This window comes from Tympanuchus pallidicinctus, unplaced genomic scaffold (genome assembly GCF_026119805.1).
Source record: "Tympanuchus pallidicinctus isolate F22 unplaced genomic scaffold, pur_lepc_1.0 scaffold3, whole genome shotgun sequence".
NCBI classification, from domain to species: Eukaryota; Metazoa; Chordata; class Aves; order Galliformes; family Phasianidae; genus Tympanuchus; species Tympanuchus pallidicinctus.
In genome coordinates, this window is record NW_026294747.1 from 65,298,531 (window position 1) to 65,318,932 (window position 20,402).

General features: G+C 41.6%; 1 protein-coding gene across 5 annotated transcripts in view; it reads right to left on the reverse strand.

Moving 5' to 3' along the window:
- Positions 1-263: 263 nt before the first annotated feature.
- Positions 264-20,402, reverse strand: part of PRKAG2 (protein kinase AMP-activated non-catalytic subunit gamma 2) — a 183,138-nt gene continuing 162,999 nt past the window's right edge. For all 5 annotated transcript variants that reach the window (XM_052693169.1, XM_052693166.1, XM_052693168.1 and 2 more), the window contains 10 exons: positions 11,419-11,500; positions 10,670-10,728; positions 8,013-8,058; positions 7,174-7,228; positions 6,591-6,717; positions 5,631-5,796; positions 5,257-5,294; positions 4,448-4,594; positions 2,961-3,054; positions 264-1,354 (listed from right to left, as the gene is read on the reverse strand). In XM_052693169.1, coding sequence (XP_052549129.1) covers positions 1,323-1,354; positions 2,961-3,054; positions 4,448-4,594; positions 5,257-5,294; positions 5,631-5,796; positions 6,591-6,717; positions 7,174-7,228; positions 8,013-8,058; positions 10,670-10,728; positions 11,419-11,500 — 846 coding nt within the window. In that variant the 3' untranslated portion in view covers positions 264-1,322. The remainder of the gene's footprint in view (positions 1,355-2,960; positions 3,055-4,447; positions 4,595-5,256; positions 5,295-5,630; positions 5,797-6,590; positions 6,718-7,173; positions 7,229-8,012; positions 8,059-10,669; positions 10,729-11,418; positions 11,501-20,402) is intronic.

Here is a 20,402-nt window from a genome sequence, read left to right on the forward strand (position 1 = left end):
CTCTTAAAAACCTCACATGTTGTCAGCAAACTGCAAATTGTTCACCTTTTGCTTCAGTGTTTATACATGGAAAAATAAAGGGTCAGCCTAGTGCCATTGGAAACACAGCACTGCCAGAAGCAGCACTACCTGCACCATGCCATCAGCACAAGCTGCCTCATAAGCTGAAGGAAAATGGGAACATCTGTGTGGAGCTTACATCACCCACAACACACATACATCATACGTGCAGAAAAACGTGGCGAGAGCCGCTAACACCAAACGGATGTTGGAGGGTTTAATTTCTTCCATCTACAATTATAAAAATCTCATCATCAAATGTTACAGTACATTTACATCAGCAAAACCCCACGGCCTTCCTCGTTCCTCGGCTTCTGTACAAATCACATACAATACAGAGTTGCATTTTAGTCGTACAGACATCATTTTACATCTTCACCACAGTGGAAAGTCTGGTTCTCTGGCACGTCCCTTCCCACACGGTGCCTGCACAGCACAGCACGGAGCACTGCTGGGATCTCCAACTCCACTGACGTGGACTGACCAACAGCCCTACAACTCCAACGTTGTAAATAATGAGAAAATCTGCCACTGGTTTGTATAACAATCAACAGTTTATTAATGGATATGGTGAAATTTTAGCTATCCACCAAAGATGTGTAAAAAATTGTCATGAAAGTAAAAATAAATAAAGCTGTTTTTAAAATCAGTCTCGTTTTACAACTCGGTTCAGAATGCAACATTTAACACAAAACTGTCATTAAAGTTTTAAAGAAGTCTACTGATATTCAAATTACAGCTTTTATGACAAGTCTAATGAGAACTGAAACTGATTTGGTTTAGGTTTAAAGACTTTCACATTCAAATACAGTGTCTCATTTAACACAATACTTCCTTTGACAGTGATGGGCAACAGTGATGACATATTGCTGTATTTTGACATAAGGCACTATGATATGAATATGCCATACACTTGCCTTATGTCACATATATCCATTGCTGACCAGTGACTTCTGTCAAATACAAAATGAAAAAGTTTCAGAATACAGTGCATTTTAATGAAGGACATCGTGTGAAGTCTTCCAGCAAATGTTCTGAAGACGTTTTGAAATACAAGCCTACATTGTAACATAAGCTTTTGTCATGCTGCTTTGTTTTTTTGCGACATCACTGGGGGGGAATAGACTCATCATCCATCACTAAGTCCCAAAACACATTCTCAACCATCCTGCTCTGTTCTATTGCAGTCACTGTTCTCGAGACAAACTTGACCCAGAAACTTTGTTCAAGTTCTCCTACAAACGTTTATACATTCACAGCAGTCATTCACTTTCATTCTCCTTTTGTTTGGCACCTGTTAACAGAAGAGGAAAGCACGTGTGATTTCCTAATGCATACAGCAGCTGCCTCACGAACGGCACCGCTCGTTCTGAACGCTGCAAGTACTGTCTGACCACGTTACCAGAACCATAGGACTGGACTCCATCCATAAGGAGCACGCTTCAGGACTGCTGAATGCTAACACAGGTTGAAGAAGGCCTGGAGGCCTGCCTCTAACTTCATTGGCAGGGTAATTCTCCAAGTCACAACTGCCTTTGAAGTACTGCTCCCCAAAAACGCCATGCTGCAAGCCTGTCCATCTGCTCAGGGAGCCAAGTTTAATCATCATAGTGCTCTTAAAAAGTGAGGTCATACTTGGGGAAAAAAAACCACCAGGTAGGAATTCAGTTTAACTACACTGCACTGAGTGATTTTTCTGGCTCAGGGGCAGATTCTGCTTACAGTAAGAATCCAAAAGAGCTGTTCAGCAGAACCATGTAGTGCTGCGCCTCCTCTCAAGCACTACCTACACGCTGGGCAATGAGTGACCCCTAAGGTGAGCTGGCTTCGACACCCAGCTCCAGTGAGCAGAAGCTCTTGCCAACAACTGTTTGTAATACGTCATCACAAACACTGAAAAATCCATTACATTCACCCACTTTTCATGTCACAAGTGATTTCTCCTTCTACCCCCCTCCCCCTCCTGCACACCAGTCTCAATTCCTGTCAGTCAACACATTTTTCTTTCTGGTCAGTAACAGGAAAAGGGCATTTACAGGGCATGATTTACCTGGTCGTCCTCACACATCCACTGTAAGAGGTGAATCACATTCTGAACTCCACAAACTAGACCTACGTTGCAGACATCTTTGCTTTGCCACCCCACATCACTGGCAGCACAGCTCTGCCTGTGTGTTGTGCTACCTCCTGCTCTCTAGGGCTAGGCTCTTTTGTGACACCTGATGAATCCACAGCTTTTTTGCTGGCCAAGTTTCCCATCATATCAATGGGATAAAGCAGCTCACAGAGGGATCTCATGAGAAGCTGCCACATGCTAAGCACCAAAAGCACATGAGTACGGGAGTGGGAAACCCCCTTGTAACTCCCCTCAAGGATATGCTCAGCTCTGTTTCCTCAACCTGGTATTTTGAAGGCAAAACTGTGACCTTCAGACATTTTCTGTCTGTCTTTCTCACAAAGCCAGAGGAGGACTTTGCTTTAGTCGTTGTGACACTGAAGTCATTTACACAACCAAAGTGAAGTTCCAGTTAAGAACACGGAGCAGATCAGTAACTTGGGCAAAAGTAAAAAGCAACAAAACAATCCAAGTAAAAGTAGCAGAAAAAATTAAATGTGCTGATAGGTTAAAGGGAACCTGATCAAGTTTAGTGATACAGAGTTCTACTGGAATAATTCACTCTGGTGTGACATCTCTAACACAGCAAAAAGTGACAAATACTGACAATTAAGCACTTTGTTAGCTATTACTTGCAGAGAAGTGAAACACTTATTTGAAGAGTATAATCAAACTTACAAAACTTTTAAATCAGCAACGTATTTGTTATCATACCAGCTAAGACCAGCAAGCTGTATGCACTACTGAATGACTTACGGCAAACATCAGAATGCAACATCCATACCTGCTGGCGTGAGTACCAAAGCCTGTAGAATGTCAGAAAGGGAGATGATACCCACAATGCTATCTGCTTCATTCACTACCACCAAACGATGAACCTGCGAGCAGGGAAAACATTTTGAGAGATTTTCCTGATGTGAAGTAAGAGCTAAAGGCACACAGCTGCCTGACGGCAATAAAATCATACCTGAAATGGCAGACAAGCCAAGATCTATGCCTTGAAAATACTACAGAATGGGAGAGTGCCCTCATCTCAGCACTGCAACCCAGCTCAAGGTGGGAGCTGTGCAACCAAAGGGTCATAGCTGAGCCACCTCATAAAGAGGTCATCCTCGGGAGGACGTCTGTCACAAGTAGAGACCTTGGTACTGCTTTACTTCTTACCCAAAATGAATTTGGGCTTCAAGTCTAACTAATCAAATGCAATTGTGAAGAAAGTGAAAAATATTTCTCATCTTTTCACAGAAGTGACAGCAAGAAAGCTGCAGTGTCTTGACTTCATACAGATGTGAGTTTATTGTGGAGGTCAACAACTTCGCCGCCAGTCAGATAAAGCAAAAAGAAAAAAAAGAGGATCTCAAATGTATCTGCAGAGTCACACTCAGCTGACACTGAGGAAACACTGCAAGAGGGGGAAAGTGGGAGAATATGTTTTGCATTTTCTTTCTGCCAAATCTATGTTGGTGATATTTTCAGTGCACACACACACACACACTCTTTCTTCTCTCAGTGTAATGAATTCAAGAAGAATGGACAGTGTAGTTGTTTCACATCCAGTGAGATCAAACATTTTGTCTGGCAGCTAAAAATAGCATCAATTAGTGCCTCCCTTGTGGCTTTGACTGACTCATTTTTGCATAGCCTCACTATGTTTAGACTGAGCCAAAGGGTAGGAGTTGTTCTGAAAACCCAAATGTCTAAAGCTTCTGAAGACATTAATTAGATCAGCCACATTTGGAATCTGTGCATCAGCAATGCTAAAATCACTGAGTTTCAGGAAGAAGCTCAAGCTGATGCAGGAAACTGTGTCAAAATCGCCTAATGGAAGTTCTGAGGGTTTTTTTTTTTTTTTTACAACATGGGAATTCTGCTCATATTAAGCAAATGTACAGTTATGCCCCCAAAGATGAAAAAAAAATGTTGTAAAGTTGAAGGAGTCATTCATATCTATGTGTAAGAAGGTTCCCAGAACTAAAATCAGAGGATAAACCACACAAGAAGAACAGGAAAAAAGCACTGAGTCATTTACAAGACAATTGGTGAACAAGTTCTCTGTAAGACTTTATTCCCTGGCTTTGTTTCACAGTTTGTATTCTTTTAAGTATATGTAAGTCAAGAAATCAAACTGATCCCTACATATGTAAACATGAACAAAACATATATTCTTCAGGTAACCAAAGTAATTCCAGAAGGATAAATTTGTCCTATTTATTAGTTTGGTCACACAACTTTTACAGGGAGGGGAAATAAAAAAAACAGTGGCAAACTCACCTCAGCCTTCACTATCCTATCAACAATGGTCTCCAGTGTTTCCAGCATACTACACTTTACAACACCTTCAAAATACTGAGAACGGTGCTGTAGGGCTTGTGTCACCGTGATATCTAGGTTATTATAGGTTTTTTCAGCAGCAAGGTTCTGAAAAACAAGGCACACTGCTCACTACTTAGTGATAAAGTACTCAACAAAGCAAATATCTTGGCACCAAGTAGACACACATTTCAGGGGTACATTGAGTCTGTTCCAAGTCACATATCAAACAAAGCAGATGCTCTTCAGTTGCAGTTTTTAGAAACAGTCAAAGGTGCAACTAAATTACACATCATAGAAAGACTGGATTAATTGATAATAATGTTTTGTGACTATACATTAGGCCCATGAAAGTCTCCTTACTTCGTTATCTAATATCTGGCTTGATGTCACTCATCCTGCTTCTGCCACAAGGAAAAAAGGAAAGATGATGTTCTATAGATTTCAGAATATACTAGAAGAACAAACCATTTGTTTTGATTTTCAAAGGCCAGGTGAGGACAATATTTTGGCTAGTCTGAACTCTACCCATTAAGTAGATCCTACTACTAAGTATATCTACTAGAGATCCAAGTGGAAAACAAACGGTAAGTCTTCTTCAACCTTTCTATCTGCAGGCTCGAACTCCCTCTCCTGGACTGTGCTGGAACTACCACTCGACATACATTGCATCTATTTTATTAAGTACAATAAAAACTTATATATTAGCACATTAATTTCCAATTGCTCACTACATAAAAAACACAATAGAATTTAAAAGGCATACTTACTATTACATCAAATTTGGAATAAATATCTACAACTTTTCCTAGAAAGAAAAATATGTATTAATAAAGTCCTTGCAATAGAAAGAAAGTTTTCTTGTGTCCTGTTTTCATTTGTTATTTTGTAATGACACAGAGAGATCAAGAATAAAAGATAGAAAACCAAACAAAAAAAAACAACAAATCAAAACTGGCCACCCATGATGAATCTTCCACGTCTATCAGCCTCTATCTTGCATAATCATTCTACGTATTCTAATCATATATATATAAATTACATATATACACACAATATTATATATATATATATATATAAAATCAATCCAGGCTTCAACAGCATTTATCTTACCACACTTGTGTACAGCAGAATCAACACACACCTGACTCATCCACAACAGGTAAAGCCGATATCCTTCTCTCTACAAATATATTCAAGGCTTTAATGATAGGAGTGTCTGGATGTATGAAGGCAATGTTGTGGTAAGTTCCTATTCCAAGTTCATCCAGATTCTTCTTCATAAAGGCAGGCTTTGGCATTTCTGACATCTAGGAAGGGCAGATGAATGTATTTACACAATGCAGTCTTCTGCATGACACACCACAGTTACTGAGTTTTCCATACGTAATTAGGAAACATATTCACTCATCCATCTTGAGACTCCAAACAATTGTTACAGATCATTATGATAATCTGTTACTAGATTTAGCTAAAGCCAAAACAAGCTTAGATCTAGAAGCATTAGTACTGTTCCAACAAGATTTAAATCGAGACTACACATCTAAGCTGTTTTGCTTGTCAGTTTTTGTAATGGCCCATCACTAAAATCTTTGGATCCTAAACTATGTCACCCCCATTGATCTGAAAAGAGAAGGCAAAGATGTGAGATGCTGCATGCTTATTTTGACACTCTTTTGACTGCTTTACCTCCTGTCCATTCCTGTGACCAACATACAGTACAGTAACTTGTGTTAAGCTTGGCTCTAGGAGATGAGACATTATTCTACTCATGTAATCAAAACAGCTCCTGCAGCTGAGATCACCCAGAAGACGATACCAAGATACTCAAAAAGCCAAGACATATCCCTGGTGTTTTTTGTTTGGTGTTTGCTTCTTTGCCTTCAGATGATTAAAACCACATAAAGGTAATGTCTAGGCTACAGTGTATCACCTGAGCTTCTCTGTTAGCAGAAAAGATGCACGAAGAAACAACAGAGTGCCCAAACATGGAAGATTACCATGAAGTTTCTGAACATGTTGCTTAACATTGGAGAGGTCTACCTGGGCTGGAGGTGAGTGGGTAGAGGGAAAATATCAGTTAAAGCAAAACAGAAGTACTTACAAAAAGCTGGAGGAACTTGAGGATTCTTTTATGGGTAAGTATATAAAGTGCATTTCCACTGACGGGATCTATAACTGGCAATCTGTGGATTTTGTTTTTGATCAATGAATATACAGCATCAAAAAGGCTGAGGAGAAAAGCATATTTTAAAATAAATGGTTACCAAGAAAGAGTAACATCAAGTGATGCACGTACAGGTTTACAAACCCATGGAAAGGACACAGTTAACGGCATTACCTTTAAATGTTACAGAAGTTAAGGCCTTTCAAATTATGTTTTCTAGGATATTCCATGCAAGCATTCAGACATATTCCTTATGACAAAACTGAATAACCTGTTCATGGCTTAACAGTAACAATACCACTGAGGATATTACATGCAATTACTTGGAGATAATCACTACAGCTTACTTTAAATGGTATAAGCAATCCCATTCCAGAAACTAAAAGCAAGAATCAGAAGTTCACTCTCCTGCTCTAGTTTACAATAGAAGCTGTTTCTCTGTGCGAAAGACGACTCAAATTCAGTGCTGAAATGGAGTTAGTTTCTTTCAAGTTAAGCAAAATGGAAAGGCAAATCCTACCTTGCATCTGGGGAGATGTTCACTAAAGGTTTAAACGTCTCTTGTAAATAAAGTTCTGTGCATAGAAAAGCAAACCATTACCATTTCTGTGGGAAAGCAGCAGCAGTTTCATAAAAGCACTTCATGAATTCCTTAGCACAAAATTAAACGAACAGAGGAGACAATGACTATAGATACCCTACCACCTGTGCATGTTCATCTATGCCAACAACAAAGAGAGGCTGAAATTCCAACAGGATTAAGCTGATTACCACCAGGGGTCACTGCAACCACAGCAAACCATTTGCTAATCTCTTCTGAGCGGACTGGTTTGTGCAGAGGGCTGATCTATGTTACAACACAGCATGCAGTCCGTTTCCTCACAAAGATTCCTGGCTGCATTCAGCATTTCTGCTCACCTCCCCCACATGCTATGAGTGTTGTAACCATACTGTGCAGCTCTCTCAGGCACGGCTTGCTGCTCAACTCTCACTTCACTCAATACCTACAGCCATCTATTCACTCTGCACCCAGGTTCAGTTACATTCCCATTCCAGGTACAGACATCACTCTGAGGCCAGTACACCCCCTGCTGTGATTCCATTTCTTTTTAAGAAAATATCGAGATGGTACTGAACAGGGAAAAGTAGTGAAGCAATATATAGCATAATCATTCTAGTTCATGTACTGTTTCAGGTAGAAAAAAAAATGAGCCCCAGGAAGAAGCAGATAAGCTTTTATTATTCCTGCTTCTATTAAAAAGTATGTGGAGAAAAATATGTTATGATTAATTAAAAATCCACTGTACTTAACATTAATGATAGACTTTTAACTAGCAACTGAGCAGTAAATGAACTTACCCCTCCAGGTTTCTATTTTGTGCTCCTCCAATTCATAGATCTGAACCTACAACAGATGGAAGGTATTAATTTTAAAGCCAAAATAATTAACAATATTATTTATCTCTGAATTATTCCCTTATTTTTCATTGCAGGCAATTTAACAAGAATCCAACTAATTGCCCAGACCAGAATAATATTTCTTGGCAATACTGAGACAAAAGTGTGCAATCCTGCTCGGTGCAGAATACCACATAGGACCACATCTCAGGGGACAGGAGAGATGTTTCACTTGCCCAAGCTATAGCCCAGATCTCTTCTAGACTCACCTTGAAATAATCACCCAGAGGAAAGTCTCTGATAATCCCTCACACACCTGAACAAGAGCTTATCCTGATCACCTCTTAATGCTAGAAAGTGATTAATTTTACATTTGTTGAACTACAAACAAAAACGCACTTGGTTTAGCTCCTTCCACACTGCTCATGGTTCTCTGAAAGGGCTCAAGATGCAGAAGCTGCTTTTCTCTTCAGGTACCAAGCTGCAAGCCAGCCACTCCCAACAGGTAAGAGTTGTGCTTGCCATAGCATAGGCCAAAGCAGCCTGTTGCCTTCTACACTGCTCCTCTCTGCCTGTACCTCTGTAAGGCCTGATGGAGCTGAAGAGTGTGAAGGTGAAGGGTAGGAGCCTCCACAAAACCTACTCCACTCTTCTGTGAGCTAATGGAGACCATTTTTGAATCACACTGGAACTGACACCCTCCAAAGAGTGTAAGAGAATGTTAAATTACCATACTATAATTGGGCTACTCAATGTACTCTTTCTGGGTGGTATAAAAGATGTCCAGATGAGTAGTAAAGACTTCTTTCAGGGTATTTAAAAAACAAAAAAAAAGATTTAAAAAGAAGCCAGCTAAGCTTGTGGAGCACAGTTCAGTTTACCAAAGTGATGAGAAGAACAGGAGAACTCCTCAGCTGCTGAGAAGATGAAGCCAAGTTCAGCTCTGTGATGACACCGTATGGATGAACGTACCTGAACTTTCCTGATCAATCATTCAAGAATATTATCTAGCTCATGAAGAGTAATATGCTTCACACTGTGAGGGGTGTGGTGTGTTTAGGAGTGATTAAAATACTTAAAAACTGAATTTTCAGCACAATTGCACTTAGTAGAACTAGAGCATCCCCCAACCGAACATCTACTATTTCTTTTTCTTCTTCTACAGGAGACTGCATCAGTCACCCTTCGGTCAGATGTTGCCACTTCTCAGTTATTCACCCTTCCCCAGCCCAGAGGCTGTGTTTAGCACCACCTCTTCTATGGACTTCTGCACAACAGCATGTTAGATAGCACAAACAGGAATGGCAACTGCTAGACCATAAGTGAAACTGCACAGGAGCACTGGTTATGTGACAAGATATATCACCGTAAATATGAAGAACAGACATGATCACCTAACTTTGAGAAGCCTGATATCACAGAATGGCCTGGGTTGAAAAGGACCATTATGATCATCTAGTTTTAACCCTGCTGCTATGTGCAGGGTTGCCATCCAGTAGATCAGGCTGCCCAGAGTCACATCCAGCCACATCCACATACATCAGAAGCCTGTTCCATCCAACTGCCAATTCTTTAGCTACTAAAACACAGTACGTATATTTTAATTCAGTGGGGAATTGGCATTGACAGGAACAAGAAAGGGATGTAAATGTTTGTATGAACATGTAAGCAAGAGAACCTCATCAACTGACTGCCAATGGGAATTTTTTAAATTACAGTTAATTGAAGTCAAGAGATCTTCAACTGATTGTGTAACTCAGCCACGCAACTAAAACCTCTGCGTTTGTTCAACTAGTTTAACTCATTCTTTCTAAAGCACCACTTCAAGATTTGAGTTACCTCTTAATTCCCCCATGGCTCCACAAGCCAGCTTTGTGCTCAGCTCCACATATTCCTCTCAGAATAACTCTATCAGTTATGAGACAACGCTGATTTATTTATAAATGTATAAATTAATAAAAACACACCAGCTACTGTGTAGCCACATATTTGATTTTTAAATACAACTAACTTGTTCTTACAATTTCAAGCACTCTCCAGCCCTGAATACAATATTGTTTGATAATGTCCATTTACATAGAGTTCTGATTAATGTTAATTCATGTGTTTTGAAACAGTCTGGACAAAAACACATACAGTGATCAATAATCAAGTATTTCACCTTCATACATTTATACTCTGCCTAGTTTTTAATAAATAGGTTATTGCAGGTCCTTCATTCCAAGAGCGCTAGACAATAGCTGCAATTCCAAATGGAGCTTGTACCCAACCCCAAGGCTCTCATGCTGAAGCACCACACAAAACACAATAAATGGCAGTGCTCATTAAGGAAATTCCTCATGTTTACACATGTCTAACAGAAGCAGAAAATTATTTTACCTGCCCAAGCTTATAGGACCTTAATGGTTAAATGGTTATAGCCAGGAATTGAATAGATGTATCCATACACCATTCTACTTCCTTGAGCAAAGCATTTTCTCTCAAAAAAATTCTGAGTGTACTCATGACACGCCTAAGCTTCCAGACACTTAAAATAACTACAGTCCATCCTTCAAGCAGTTTGATATTTCACTTTCTATACTGTATGACAACTGATAGAGGCTTAACATCATACTCACCATTGGAGATTTATAGTATCTATGCAGTATGTTAATGAAATCTGTAATTGTTAACATTCCTACAAAAAGTGATACAGAAAGAAAGTTCTTCAGACATACACTTCAAACATAAAGGTTCAGTTATTTTTTCAATTTACAGTCATGCTCTATAATGTAATTAACAATAAATCTGCACAACACACTGCCTATTTGCTACGTATGTAAATGTTCACATTGATACAAAACTTCACAAGAAAAATATACAACTGTGAATTAACATTCAAAGCCACAACCTATGTGCTTCTCCTCTTCTTTCAGTCTCACAAAAGAAAATCTATTTCTTCCACTGTGGGATATAATATCCATGGCATTCCAAGTTAGTTCTGGCACTCAGTGATTTCACAGTGCACCTTACTGAGAACACGCAGAGAACCACACGCACATTGGTGTTATATTTTTCTTTCCATAGTTCTTATTTTCACAGTTCTTTTTTTGTGATTATTACGGTTATTTTTAAGTGCACAGGGAAAAGCATGCACTAGATAACAAATTTCAGAAGCTCAAGACCTCAAAGAGTCACTGTGATTGTCAAAGAACAGCAGAGCTATGCAAGCTAACAACATTTCGTGCCTCACAAGAGAAAACAAAGAAACCCAGCAGCATCGCTTAGGATGTCAGACCATGGCTAAACCCAGAGCACCTCCCACAACAGTGCAGAGTGCAGCACACTGAAAATTCAAATACATCTCAATTATGTTAGAACAACTTACCTACAAAACTCTGTTTTTTACTCTCCCACAGTGGAGCTGCTCTCACACCATTTGCCACCAAGGCGAAAAAGGCCTTCTTTACCTGCAAAGAGAGCGAACAGCGACATAAATCTTTGCTCTTAACTTAGCACACCAGACAGCAGCAGAAGGATTTCCACAGTTACTAGGAAAAAACACGGTTATGAAGAGGTAGCTGCTATTCAAAACAGAACAAAAACCACACGTGCTGCCAAACAAAAACCTTAAAGCCTTTTACTTCCATAGAAGGCTTAAAAAACTCAGCAAAACCAGACCTGTTTCGTTCCGTTATGTGAATGTGCCACGTGAGAATCTCTGATGAACGAGTATCTCTACATCCATGGCATTGCTCTTTGGTCCAAAGAGCACAAAGTACCAGCTGCAATCGCCTGATGATCGTGAGCTGAACAGACAGCATTTACACACTGACACCTTAACATCCACTGACAGCTCCGTGCTCAGAGGCTCCTCTCCACAACAGCCAGGAATAAAAGGGCTTCACGTCAATGGAATTTGTACGCAAAAAAGCAGCAACAAACAAAAATACAGGTAGGCAAAGAGCAAGTCTGTTACTGTTCAGTGCAATCTACCCGGAGGAAGTTTGCAAAGCCCTCCAGGTGAAAGCCAGTGTAATACCACATTCAGTGTAACACCTATTTAGGCTTCACTTAGTTATAATTTATCAGCTTCAATTTCTAGAAGTGAATAAGCCTCTCAGTCTGCAACAGAAAGCAACGCCTCTTCCTGCAGCTCTGTAATTCACACTCAGCATTTTGTTACCTGGTGCTGCCCTACTTGCATGCAAACCCCAGCCTTTGAGGTGGGACTTCTGAAAGTAACCCGTATTTCTTGCAATCTCTCAACAGCCAGTCTGCCTCTGCCCTGCTCACAAGCTCACCTGCTCCCCTGATTCAGCTCAGCTCTCAAAGCTGCCTTCAGAAATCACCGATCGTTCTGCCACATCATCCATGAGCAGGAATGATGATCCACATCCACCCCTCATCTGCACTGAAACTGAAGAAACCGTATGGAAAAAAATACCAAGCACTACAAATAAGACTGTAGTGCACACAGCATGCACTAACTTTCTAGAAAGTGGTTAAATAGAAAGGTGCCAGAGGTATTAAGGCACCCTACTGACACAGGGAGGTACTGAGTAAAACAAGCATTAGGAAATGCACCACAGGAGCACGCTAACTCAACAGGAATACCGAAACCACAATGAAACCCTGCAGGCAGATGCACCAAGTGCTCCCACACAGCAACATCACGCCTGCTGTTAGCACAGCAAAAGCTAACAGCAATATCTGGAGAGCACATAGGAGACAGAAGTGAGGTCACACAGACTGACTCCACCTTGGGGCAAATTAAGTTGGTTCTAATGAACCTTCATTAAAAAGAAAGAAAAAAAAAAAAGAACACTCAGAGTGCCCAAAGCTGGGAACCTTCAGTTTCTGTATCTTTCCATAACACTATCACACATTTTAAGAGGTCACTGTCAACTCACATCCCAAGTCTTCCGCAAGATTCAGATGGTCAAGCTCTAGCACAACACTAAGATTGAGATGCTTCAGACAATCTCCAAATTCATGCTATTACTCCCCTTTCTCAGACAAAACAGCACCAAAGTACACCATCTAGAAAAGCGTCTGGCTGGTAAAAATGCAAGATTAATTCTTGCCCTGGTTCTTTGATTTATTAGCAAGCGATTTGTGCCAAAGAAACCCAAATCTTCTGTTAGATGCCATCCCAACGAGTTTACATCCCAAAGATGTTTTTTGGAAAAACTGAGACCTGCTGAAATGATACAACTACTAAGAGAGTGGAGTCAAAACTTTAAAAGCCAGTGAGTTCAGACTGGGACTAGCAGTATTAAACTTCTTTTAAAAGTTATCACCAAAATGCCCCATCCCTGGAGGCATTAAAAGCCAGGCTGGATGCGGCTCTGGGCAGCCTGGTCTGGGGTTGGTGACCCTGCCCATGGCAGGAGGGTTGAAACCAGATGATCTTTCAGGTCCTTTTCAACCCAGGCCATTCTGTGATTCTACGATTCAATGAAAACTTAGTAGGAGATTCTTATATTATATTATATTGTATTATATTATATTATATTTTCCTCCTAAACCACAGCTTAAGCAATGGCCCTACTGTTCTCTCCAGATTTATACATGAAAGTGTTATATAGTTACCTTTCAAATAATGCCAACAATTAAAGTTACATTAATACTTGTCTCTTCTTTAAATAAGGTTGTAATGAAGCAAACACCAACTTCATTCTTATTTGCTAAAACCGCTTGCAAGTGCAAGCATCCAGTCCCCCACTCACACTTTCTGCAATTTCCCAATTTCAGCTGCCCAAAGCACTGCTGGGTGGGCAGCCAAGGCACTGGGCTGTGCAGCTGGGCTTTGATCCAACACACGCAGACATTCCAGTGATGCTGGTGCAGAAAATATCCACAAGCACCTTTACTTCAGATTACGTACAGTCTGCAGCCTTTGAACATTTCCAGCACGTGCCATCATTAGACCTCCAGCAGTACTGGTAATTCCCAGCTCCACCAGCACTGCTCGCTTGAGCCAGCTTTGTGCTGTGGTCCCCTGATCTCAAGTAGAATGCTGGAATGGCCCCACCTTCCCAAAGTCATTGTTCTGTAGGCAGGTCCCAAAGAGCATTGCTGTTCAATGCCACGTACAAACGTTTCAGAACAAAAGCACTTTCTTCCATGCAGTGGTTCTAAGAAGCACAAGAACCGTTCAAAGATGGTCCTTGCCTGCTCAGATTTCAAGATGGACTTGATGCATGCTGACCTTATTCACCTCATCTCTTCATAATCAACAGGGGAAGCAGTTATTTCTGGGGCACGACTCACCATCCTTAGACTGAGACAAGCTGCATCCCACAGACACCAACCTGCCTCACACATACACGTTTACATGTTGTTTTATCTAACTGCTCTCATAAGCGACCAATGGATTTCAAACTCACCCACCAAGCCTGCCCCATCTTGAGGGTGACTGCTAACACTGCAATCATTTGTTTCATTCACCCAGCAGAAAGATTCTCATCCTGGAGAAAGGTTGTAATGGGAACCTGGTGGTGAATGGAGAACGCAGAGCACAGCAGAGCACAAAGCCGTGCTGAAGGAGACATCTCAGCACTGTGGTCTCAGTGCCAACGTTAACTTGAAAAAGGTGGAAGATAAGAGAAGAAACACAGCAACTCCAAATCTGCCACTGTGAAGCATAGGAATGACAGGAAAGATTAGCAGCACGAGCAGCATTAAGAGATCTTCCAGGACCCTGTGGTATGGCTGTTATCCAAGGCCAAAGTGATTAACGCTGGTTGTGCTCTAGAAGGGCAGGCTGAAGAAAGAAGGTAAAGGGCAAGAGAGGCCCACGAATGAAAACACTGACCTCTGCAGCCTGTGGACACCATGCAGAGCACAGCTACATGTGCAGCCCATAGTGGAGCAGAAGGTCTGGGGAAACAACCCCCCCTGGGGCTCTGTGCTGGAGCAGTGACTGAAGGATGGGATCCGTGCTACAGAGCCATGTTGGAGCAGTGCTTGAAGAGCAGCAGCCTGTGGGAAGCCCACAGAGGGTCAGTTTGGGAAGGACAGCATCCCATGGGAGGGATCCCACATGGAACAGGAGCAGAGAGCGACCACAAAGGAACAAATAAGACGAAGCATTAAGGACTGACTACAGCCCTCATTCCCCTAGTTTGCTTCTAGATCTCACTGCTCTGGCCCGTTATCAATAGGTAATAAATTACACTAATCTCCCTCATGCAGTCTGTTTTGCCTGTGACAGCAACTGACGAGCAATCTCCCTGTCCTTATCTCAACCCACAAGCACTACTTTTCTCCATTGTATTTTCTCCCCCATGCTCTTGAGGAGGAAGAGCGAGAGAGCAGCACAGTAGTGCTGAGCTGTCTATTAGCATTAGGCCCCCACAGTTCCTCACAAAAAGGAAAATAAATTCCACGTTTGAGTGATAAAAAGCATTTGTATGTTTACAATGAGAAGTGCAGAGTGATTGACAGCCTCTGCTCTGCCCTCTCATTGCAGCCTCTCACTTATAGGAGACTTACTCCTCCTCACTTAAGGAGACTTATAAACAGGACAGAGACCAACCTATCTGATAGTAATAGGACAAAGGGGAACAGCTCAAGGACAGGCTGGATGGAGCCCTTAGTAACCTGGCCTGGTGGGTGTCACACCTGTTACAGCAGTGTAGAATGAGATTATCATTAAGGTCCCTTCCAACCCAAGCTGTATAGTGATTCTATGATGATTTTATGACTGTCCTAGTTTTTTACATTTTGCACAGTCGCTGTAGAGTGAAGGCATAAAAGCTTTCCATATTTCTTTCCTTTCAGGGGCCAAAACACATTTATACTTCAACACTTCCTACTTGCTAAGCACATCAGAAGTAGAACAGTCAGTCTTCGCTGTACTAGGAAAACAGCAGGCCTCTGCTGTGATCCCTGTACTGCAAAAGAACCCCAAAACCTCAGCAGCCTACACTCCATTCCTTTGGTTTAGGTGTGTTTATGAGCTGATCGCCTTTCAACTTCTTTTGATGCAAATATCCAAAGAATGGAGCAAGATCTCTTCACCCAACATAATCTGAACTATACTTCTCAAAGCAGCACAGCTAGTCCTATGGATGCCCACGTCTTGGCACACCTGGGGAACACGAAAAACACAACAAAACCCAAAAAACACCAAAACACTCACAACCAATGTATGAGATGCAAGCCTGATGCTGTCTAACTGTAAGAACATCTTCCCAGCAGAGGGAACTGTCCCTCTCTGCTTTGCTCTCTTGCGGGCCCACAGGTGCACTATGCTCAGCTCTAGGGACCCCCTCCCAAGGACATGGAGGGGCTGGAGAAGGTCCAGAGGAGGCCACAGGGATGCTCAGAGGCCTAGAGCACCTGAGCTATGGAGACAGGATGTGATTTAGAGAAGGCTTCAACAAGACTACAGCAACCTTCCAGCACCTACATGGCCTACAGAACAGCTGGGGAGGGACTCTTTATCATGGTGTATAATGACAGGACAAAGGGTAACAGCTTTAAACTAGAAAGGAGTAGATTTAGATGAGATATTTGGAACAAATTCTTCACAGTTAGGGTAGTGAGGCTCTAGTGCAGGCTGCCCAGAAAAGCTGTGGATGCCCCATTCCAGAGATCTTCAAGACCAAGCTGGATGAGCCTTTGGGCAAGCTGATCTAGCAAGAGATGTCCCTGCCTGCAGCTGGGGTTGGAACAAGATGGTCCTCAAGGTCCCTTTCAACTCACACCATTACACGATTTTAAGCTTGAAAACAGTGTAACTTTCCCACAGAAGACTATATAGGAATCCCCCTCTTCCACAGTTATAATCTCCGAGTGATTTATTTCTAAAGCATGAACATTTTTGAGTGGTGAGGCTGCCCAGAGAGGCTGTGGATGCCCCGTCCCTGGAGGTGTTCAAGGCCAGGTTGGATGGGGTCCTGGGCAGCCTGGTCTGGTATTGAATGTGGAGGTTGGTGGCCCTGCGTGTGGCAGGGGGTTGGAGATTCCTGATCCTTGTGGTCCCTTCCAACCCTGGCCATTCTGTGATTCTCTGATAAGCTAAACTGGAAAAAAGGACTTTAGAATTCATCTCCAGTGCCCACAAACATCCATCACCTTGAGAATCCAAGAGCAACATAAGACAGTAAATATCTCATAATTCACACCCAGATGGCAACGACATTTAAAACACCTTTGAGGATGATTTTGGGGAGAATTACTTCAATCTGAAGCAAAGACATTTCAGGGAGGTGAATCCTGGGAATCTCACCATTAGCTCTCCAAGCAGTCAGAAGGAAACTGAGAAAAGCATATCTTAATTTATAATCTAGGAATGACACCCACTATCAGTAAACAGTTAATTTTCCACAGAAATACATATGTTTTTAGGGTTTCTCTAATTGCTTTGTCTGAATGTTTCTCAAGAAGTGTCAAGCAAAACATTGTGGAGGACACTAAACAATGTAAAATTCCAATTTTTCTTCAAGTTAAGTTTTAGCTGTCCAGCTCACTTTATTTTTAACTATTTTTAAGTTATATAAAAATACAGTCCTGTAAAGGAGCTGTTTTCAAAAGCCAGATCCATTTTTCATAATACAGATACAGTCCAGTACTTATTAACTGGCTTACTGGGGCTTGTATGCAAGACTACAACCAGCAATCTCAGCATGATGACTGCTGCATTCATCTTTACTTTCTAGTTACTTTCTTCTTCACTCAATGTATTTAGTAGAAGCGTTTCCTCATTAGATGTACTAAGCCTTTAAAAAAAAGAGCCTAATTAAGGAGTTAATAGCAAATTACGCTTAGGGCAAGGGCCAAGGAGGTCTTGAAGCAAGTTTCTTCTTCTACCTTTATCACACCTTCTGCTAAAGTAATGAAGAATTATACAGACCTGTTATTAACTTAAAGGCTATGTTTGCTCCCACACCTGAAAATCCCCAACCAACAAACATTTGTAAGCAGCTTCTCCAGTTCATTGAATTTTGGAAAGGTTACACAAATACAAATCAGTTATCTTCTCCACTCACAGGGCATGGAATAGAAACACTCTCAGGGGATGCACTGAGGGTCATCGAGAGCTTACTAAAATGTAGGAGCTTCATTAGATGATTGAAGTTTAAACTCATGGGAAAGACAGGTAGGGTTTCATTCTCAGTTACAGGATGCAGGTACACGTTCTACATTTTTACCCAATTAGTCTGCCAACATAGATATCCTCCCCTATCTCACATATGCACCAAGAGGGTCTAATCCAACTACAGACACCAAACCAAAGCCCTAACTGACACTGAATATCAGTATGCCCACAGCCTTTAATAGCTGGTTACACTATCTTCCCTCTAACACTACACACAGCTCCATCAAGACTTCTCTGAGACAGCCAATGGTGCATGAATAGTCAACTCCACTATTCCATCTTAGTGAAGTACTCTGCAGATACTTATTTCCATGCTATTTGAGGGGAGACTGAGCCTTCTAGTTTGTAGTATAGGTATGGGAACCATTAGGTCATGGCTTGAACCAGTGGAAGGAATACACCTGTGTGACCAGAAGGGGCCAACCCTGGGTCCACCCCTCTCTAACCTCATTTAAGGGCTAGCAGCCGCAAGGGAAGCATCTCCACTCAGAGATCACCTCCTTTGGAGTGTTTGGTGAGCCCTGTTCCTTGGGAAAGGGGAAGAGATTCCTTCTTTATTACAGGATTGTGATCTCTCCCTTTCTTGGGTGATCCAAAACTGGTTTAAAGCAGCTGTATCTGTATCACCTATCTATACAGTACTCAATAACTGAAAGCCATCAGTTTGCTTTCTAAGGAAGCAATCACTTCAAGCTAGAATTTTTGTTACTATATGCCACACTAGTGGGCTAGGAGTCAGAAAGAAAGTAAGCCTCACAGGCAGAGCCACTGGGCCAGCTGCATTGGAAAGGGCACAGAAATTCTTTCACAGATTAAGAACCTGCCACTCCTGGCAGGAGTGGTGCAGGCAGAGCAAGAACAATGCATGACTTACATCTGAGCCAAGCACAAGTGTTCCAGCTACACCCTGTCTTGACTAAGACATTTCCATTTAATTGGTACAGAAGAACTTGCAATATCTTTCCCCAAGATCAAAGAGTGAATGCTTCCTATTGGTCCTGAGAGCTGCAGGCATCGACCTCTGACGCTTGTTCTGTACAGGAGCAACTCCAAAGTAAAACAGCCTTCCAGTATTATGCTACTGATTCTGGCCTGATCTCAAGGGTGCTTTTTTGTGGCCTGTCTCAGCCCACATGCCAGCTAGAAACTAATGCATTGCTCTTTTTACAGCTCTGTGGAATGAGTAAGCAAGGAGGGATGCAAAAATGCAGACAGTTTAAACTTAGGAAACTCAAAGGGAAAAAAACCTCCAAGCTGATTAAGGCACAGACAGTCCCCTTGTAAAGCTGTGAGAACTCTTGTTATGACAGCAGACCCTGAGACTGCTGCATGCTTCTGGAAGCAAAAGATTCTAGAGCATTCCTTCTGGAAGCCTGCTGTCTCATTACCTTGGAGAGAGGGAACACCCCAGTCAAGAATGAACTGGAGGGAACAAGAATAATGAACCCCATTTACTTCAAGTCAGCACAAGAAAGAGAAATGCAAAGCCTCTTGTGCTGTTCTAGTGTGGAATCCCTTGCTCTGCGGAAGATATACTTACTTTCAGCTTGTTAAAACAAATAAGTTTCCAGAAGATTATTCCAAATATTTTTCTAGTTATGCAGAAGAAAAATAAGTACTTGAGTTCTTCAAAGTACGTGATAGTTACCAACAAAAGCCAAGACACAGCCAGCAAGCGTGCTATTATGCCACTCCTGGAACTGTGAATTACTGCTTGACACATAGCAAGGAAGCCACGGAATCCTAGAATGGCCTGGGTTGAAAAGGACCTCAAAGACTATCTAGTTTCAACCCCCTGCCATGGGCAGGGCCACCAACCACCAGCCCAGGCTGCCCAGAGCCACATCCAGCCTGAAAATGCCTGCCTTGCAACTTAGTTTTTACCCTTCTTATAGACGGTCAATTAGTCTGTGTTACAAAACAAGCTAATCCTTCTCAAAGACAAAAAACATTTAAATAATGAATTTGTTTGAAGGCCGAGCAAAAATCTGGCCTTAAATAAGATTAGAGAGCTAAGCTGCAGAGACTGCTATATGCTATGCTGAGAGTCACTTCCTTTCAAAATGGAAATAGAGCTCACAGTAGGATGGAGAAATAAATTTTTCTGTTGGAAAGAAGGTATAACAAAGTCAAGCTTAGGCAGTAACACTGAAAAATGAAATCACATCAGTATATGATGGTAGTACCAACAGAGAAAAACTCATTTGACTGACAGAATGTGAAGAAGTGCTACATTTTGTTGACACTTAACTGCAATATAG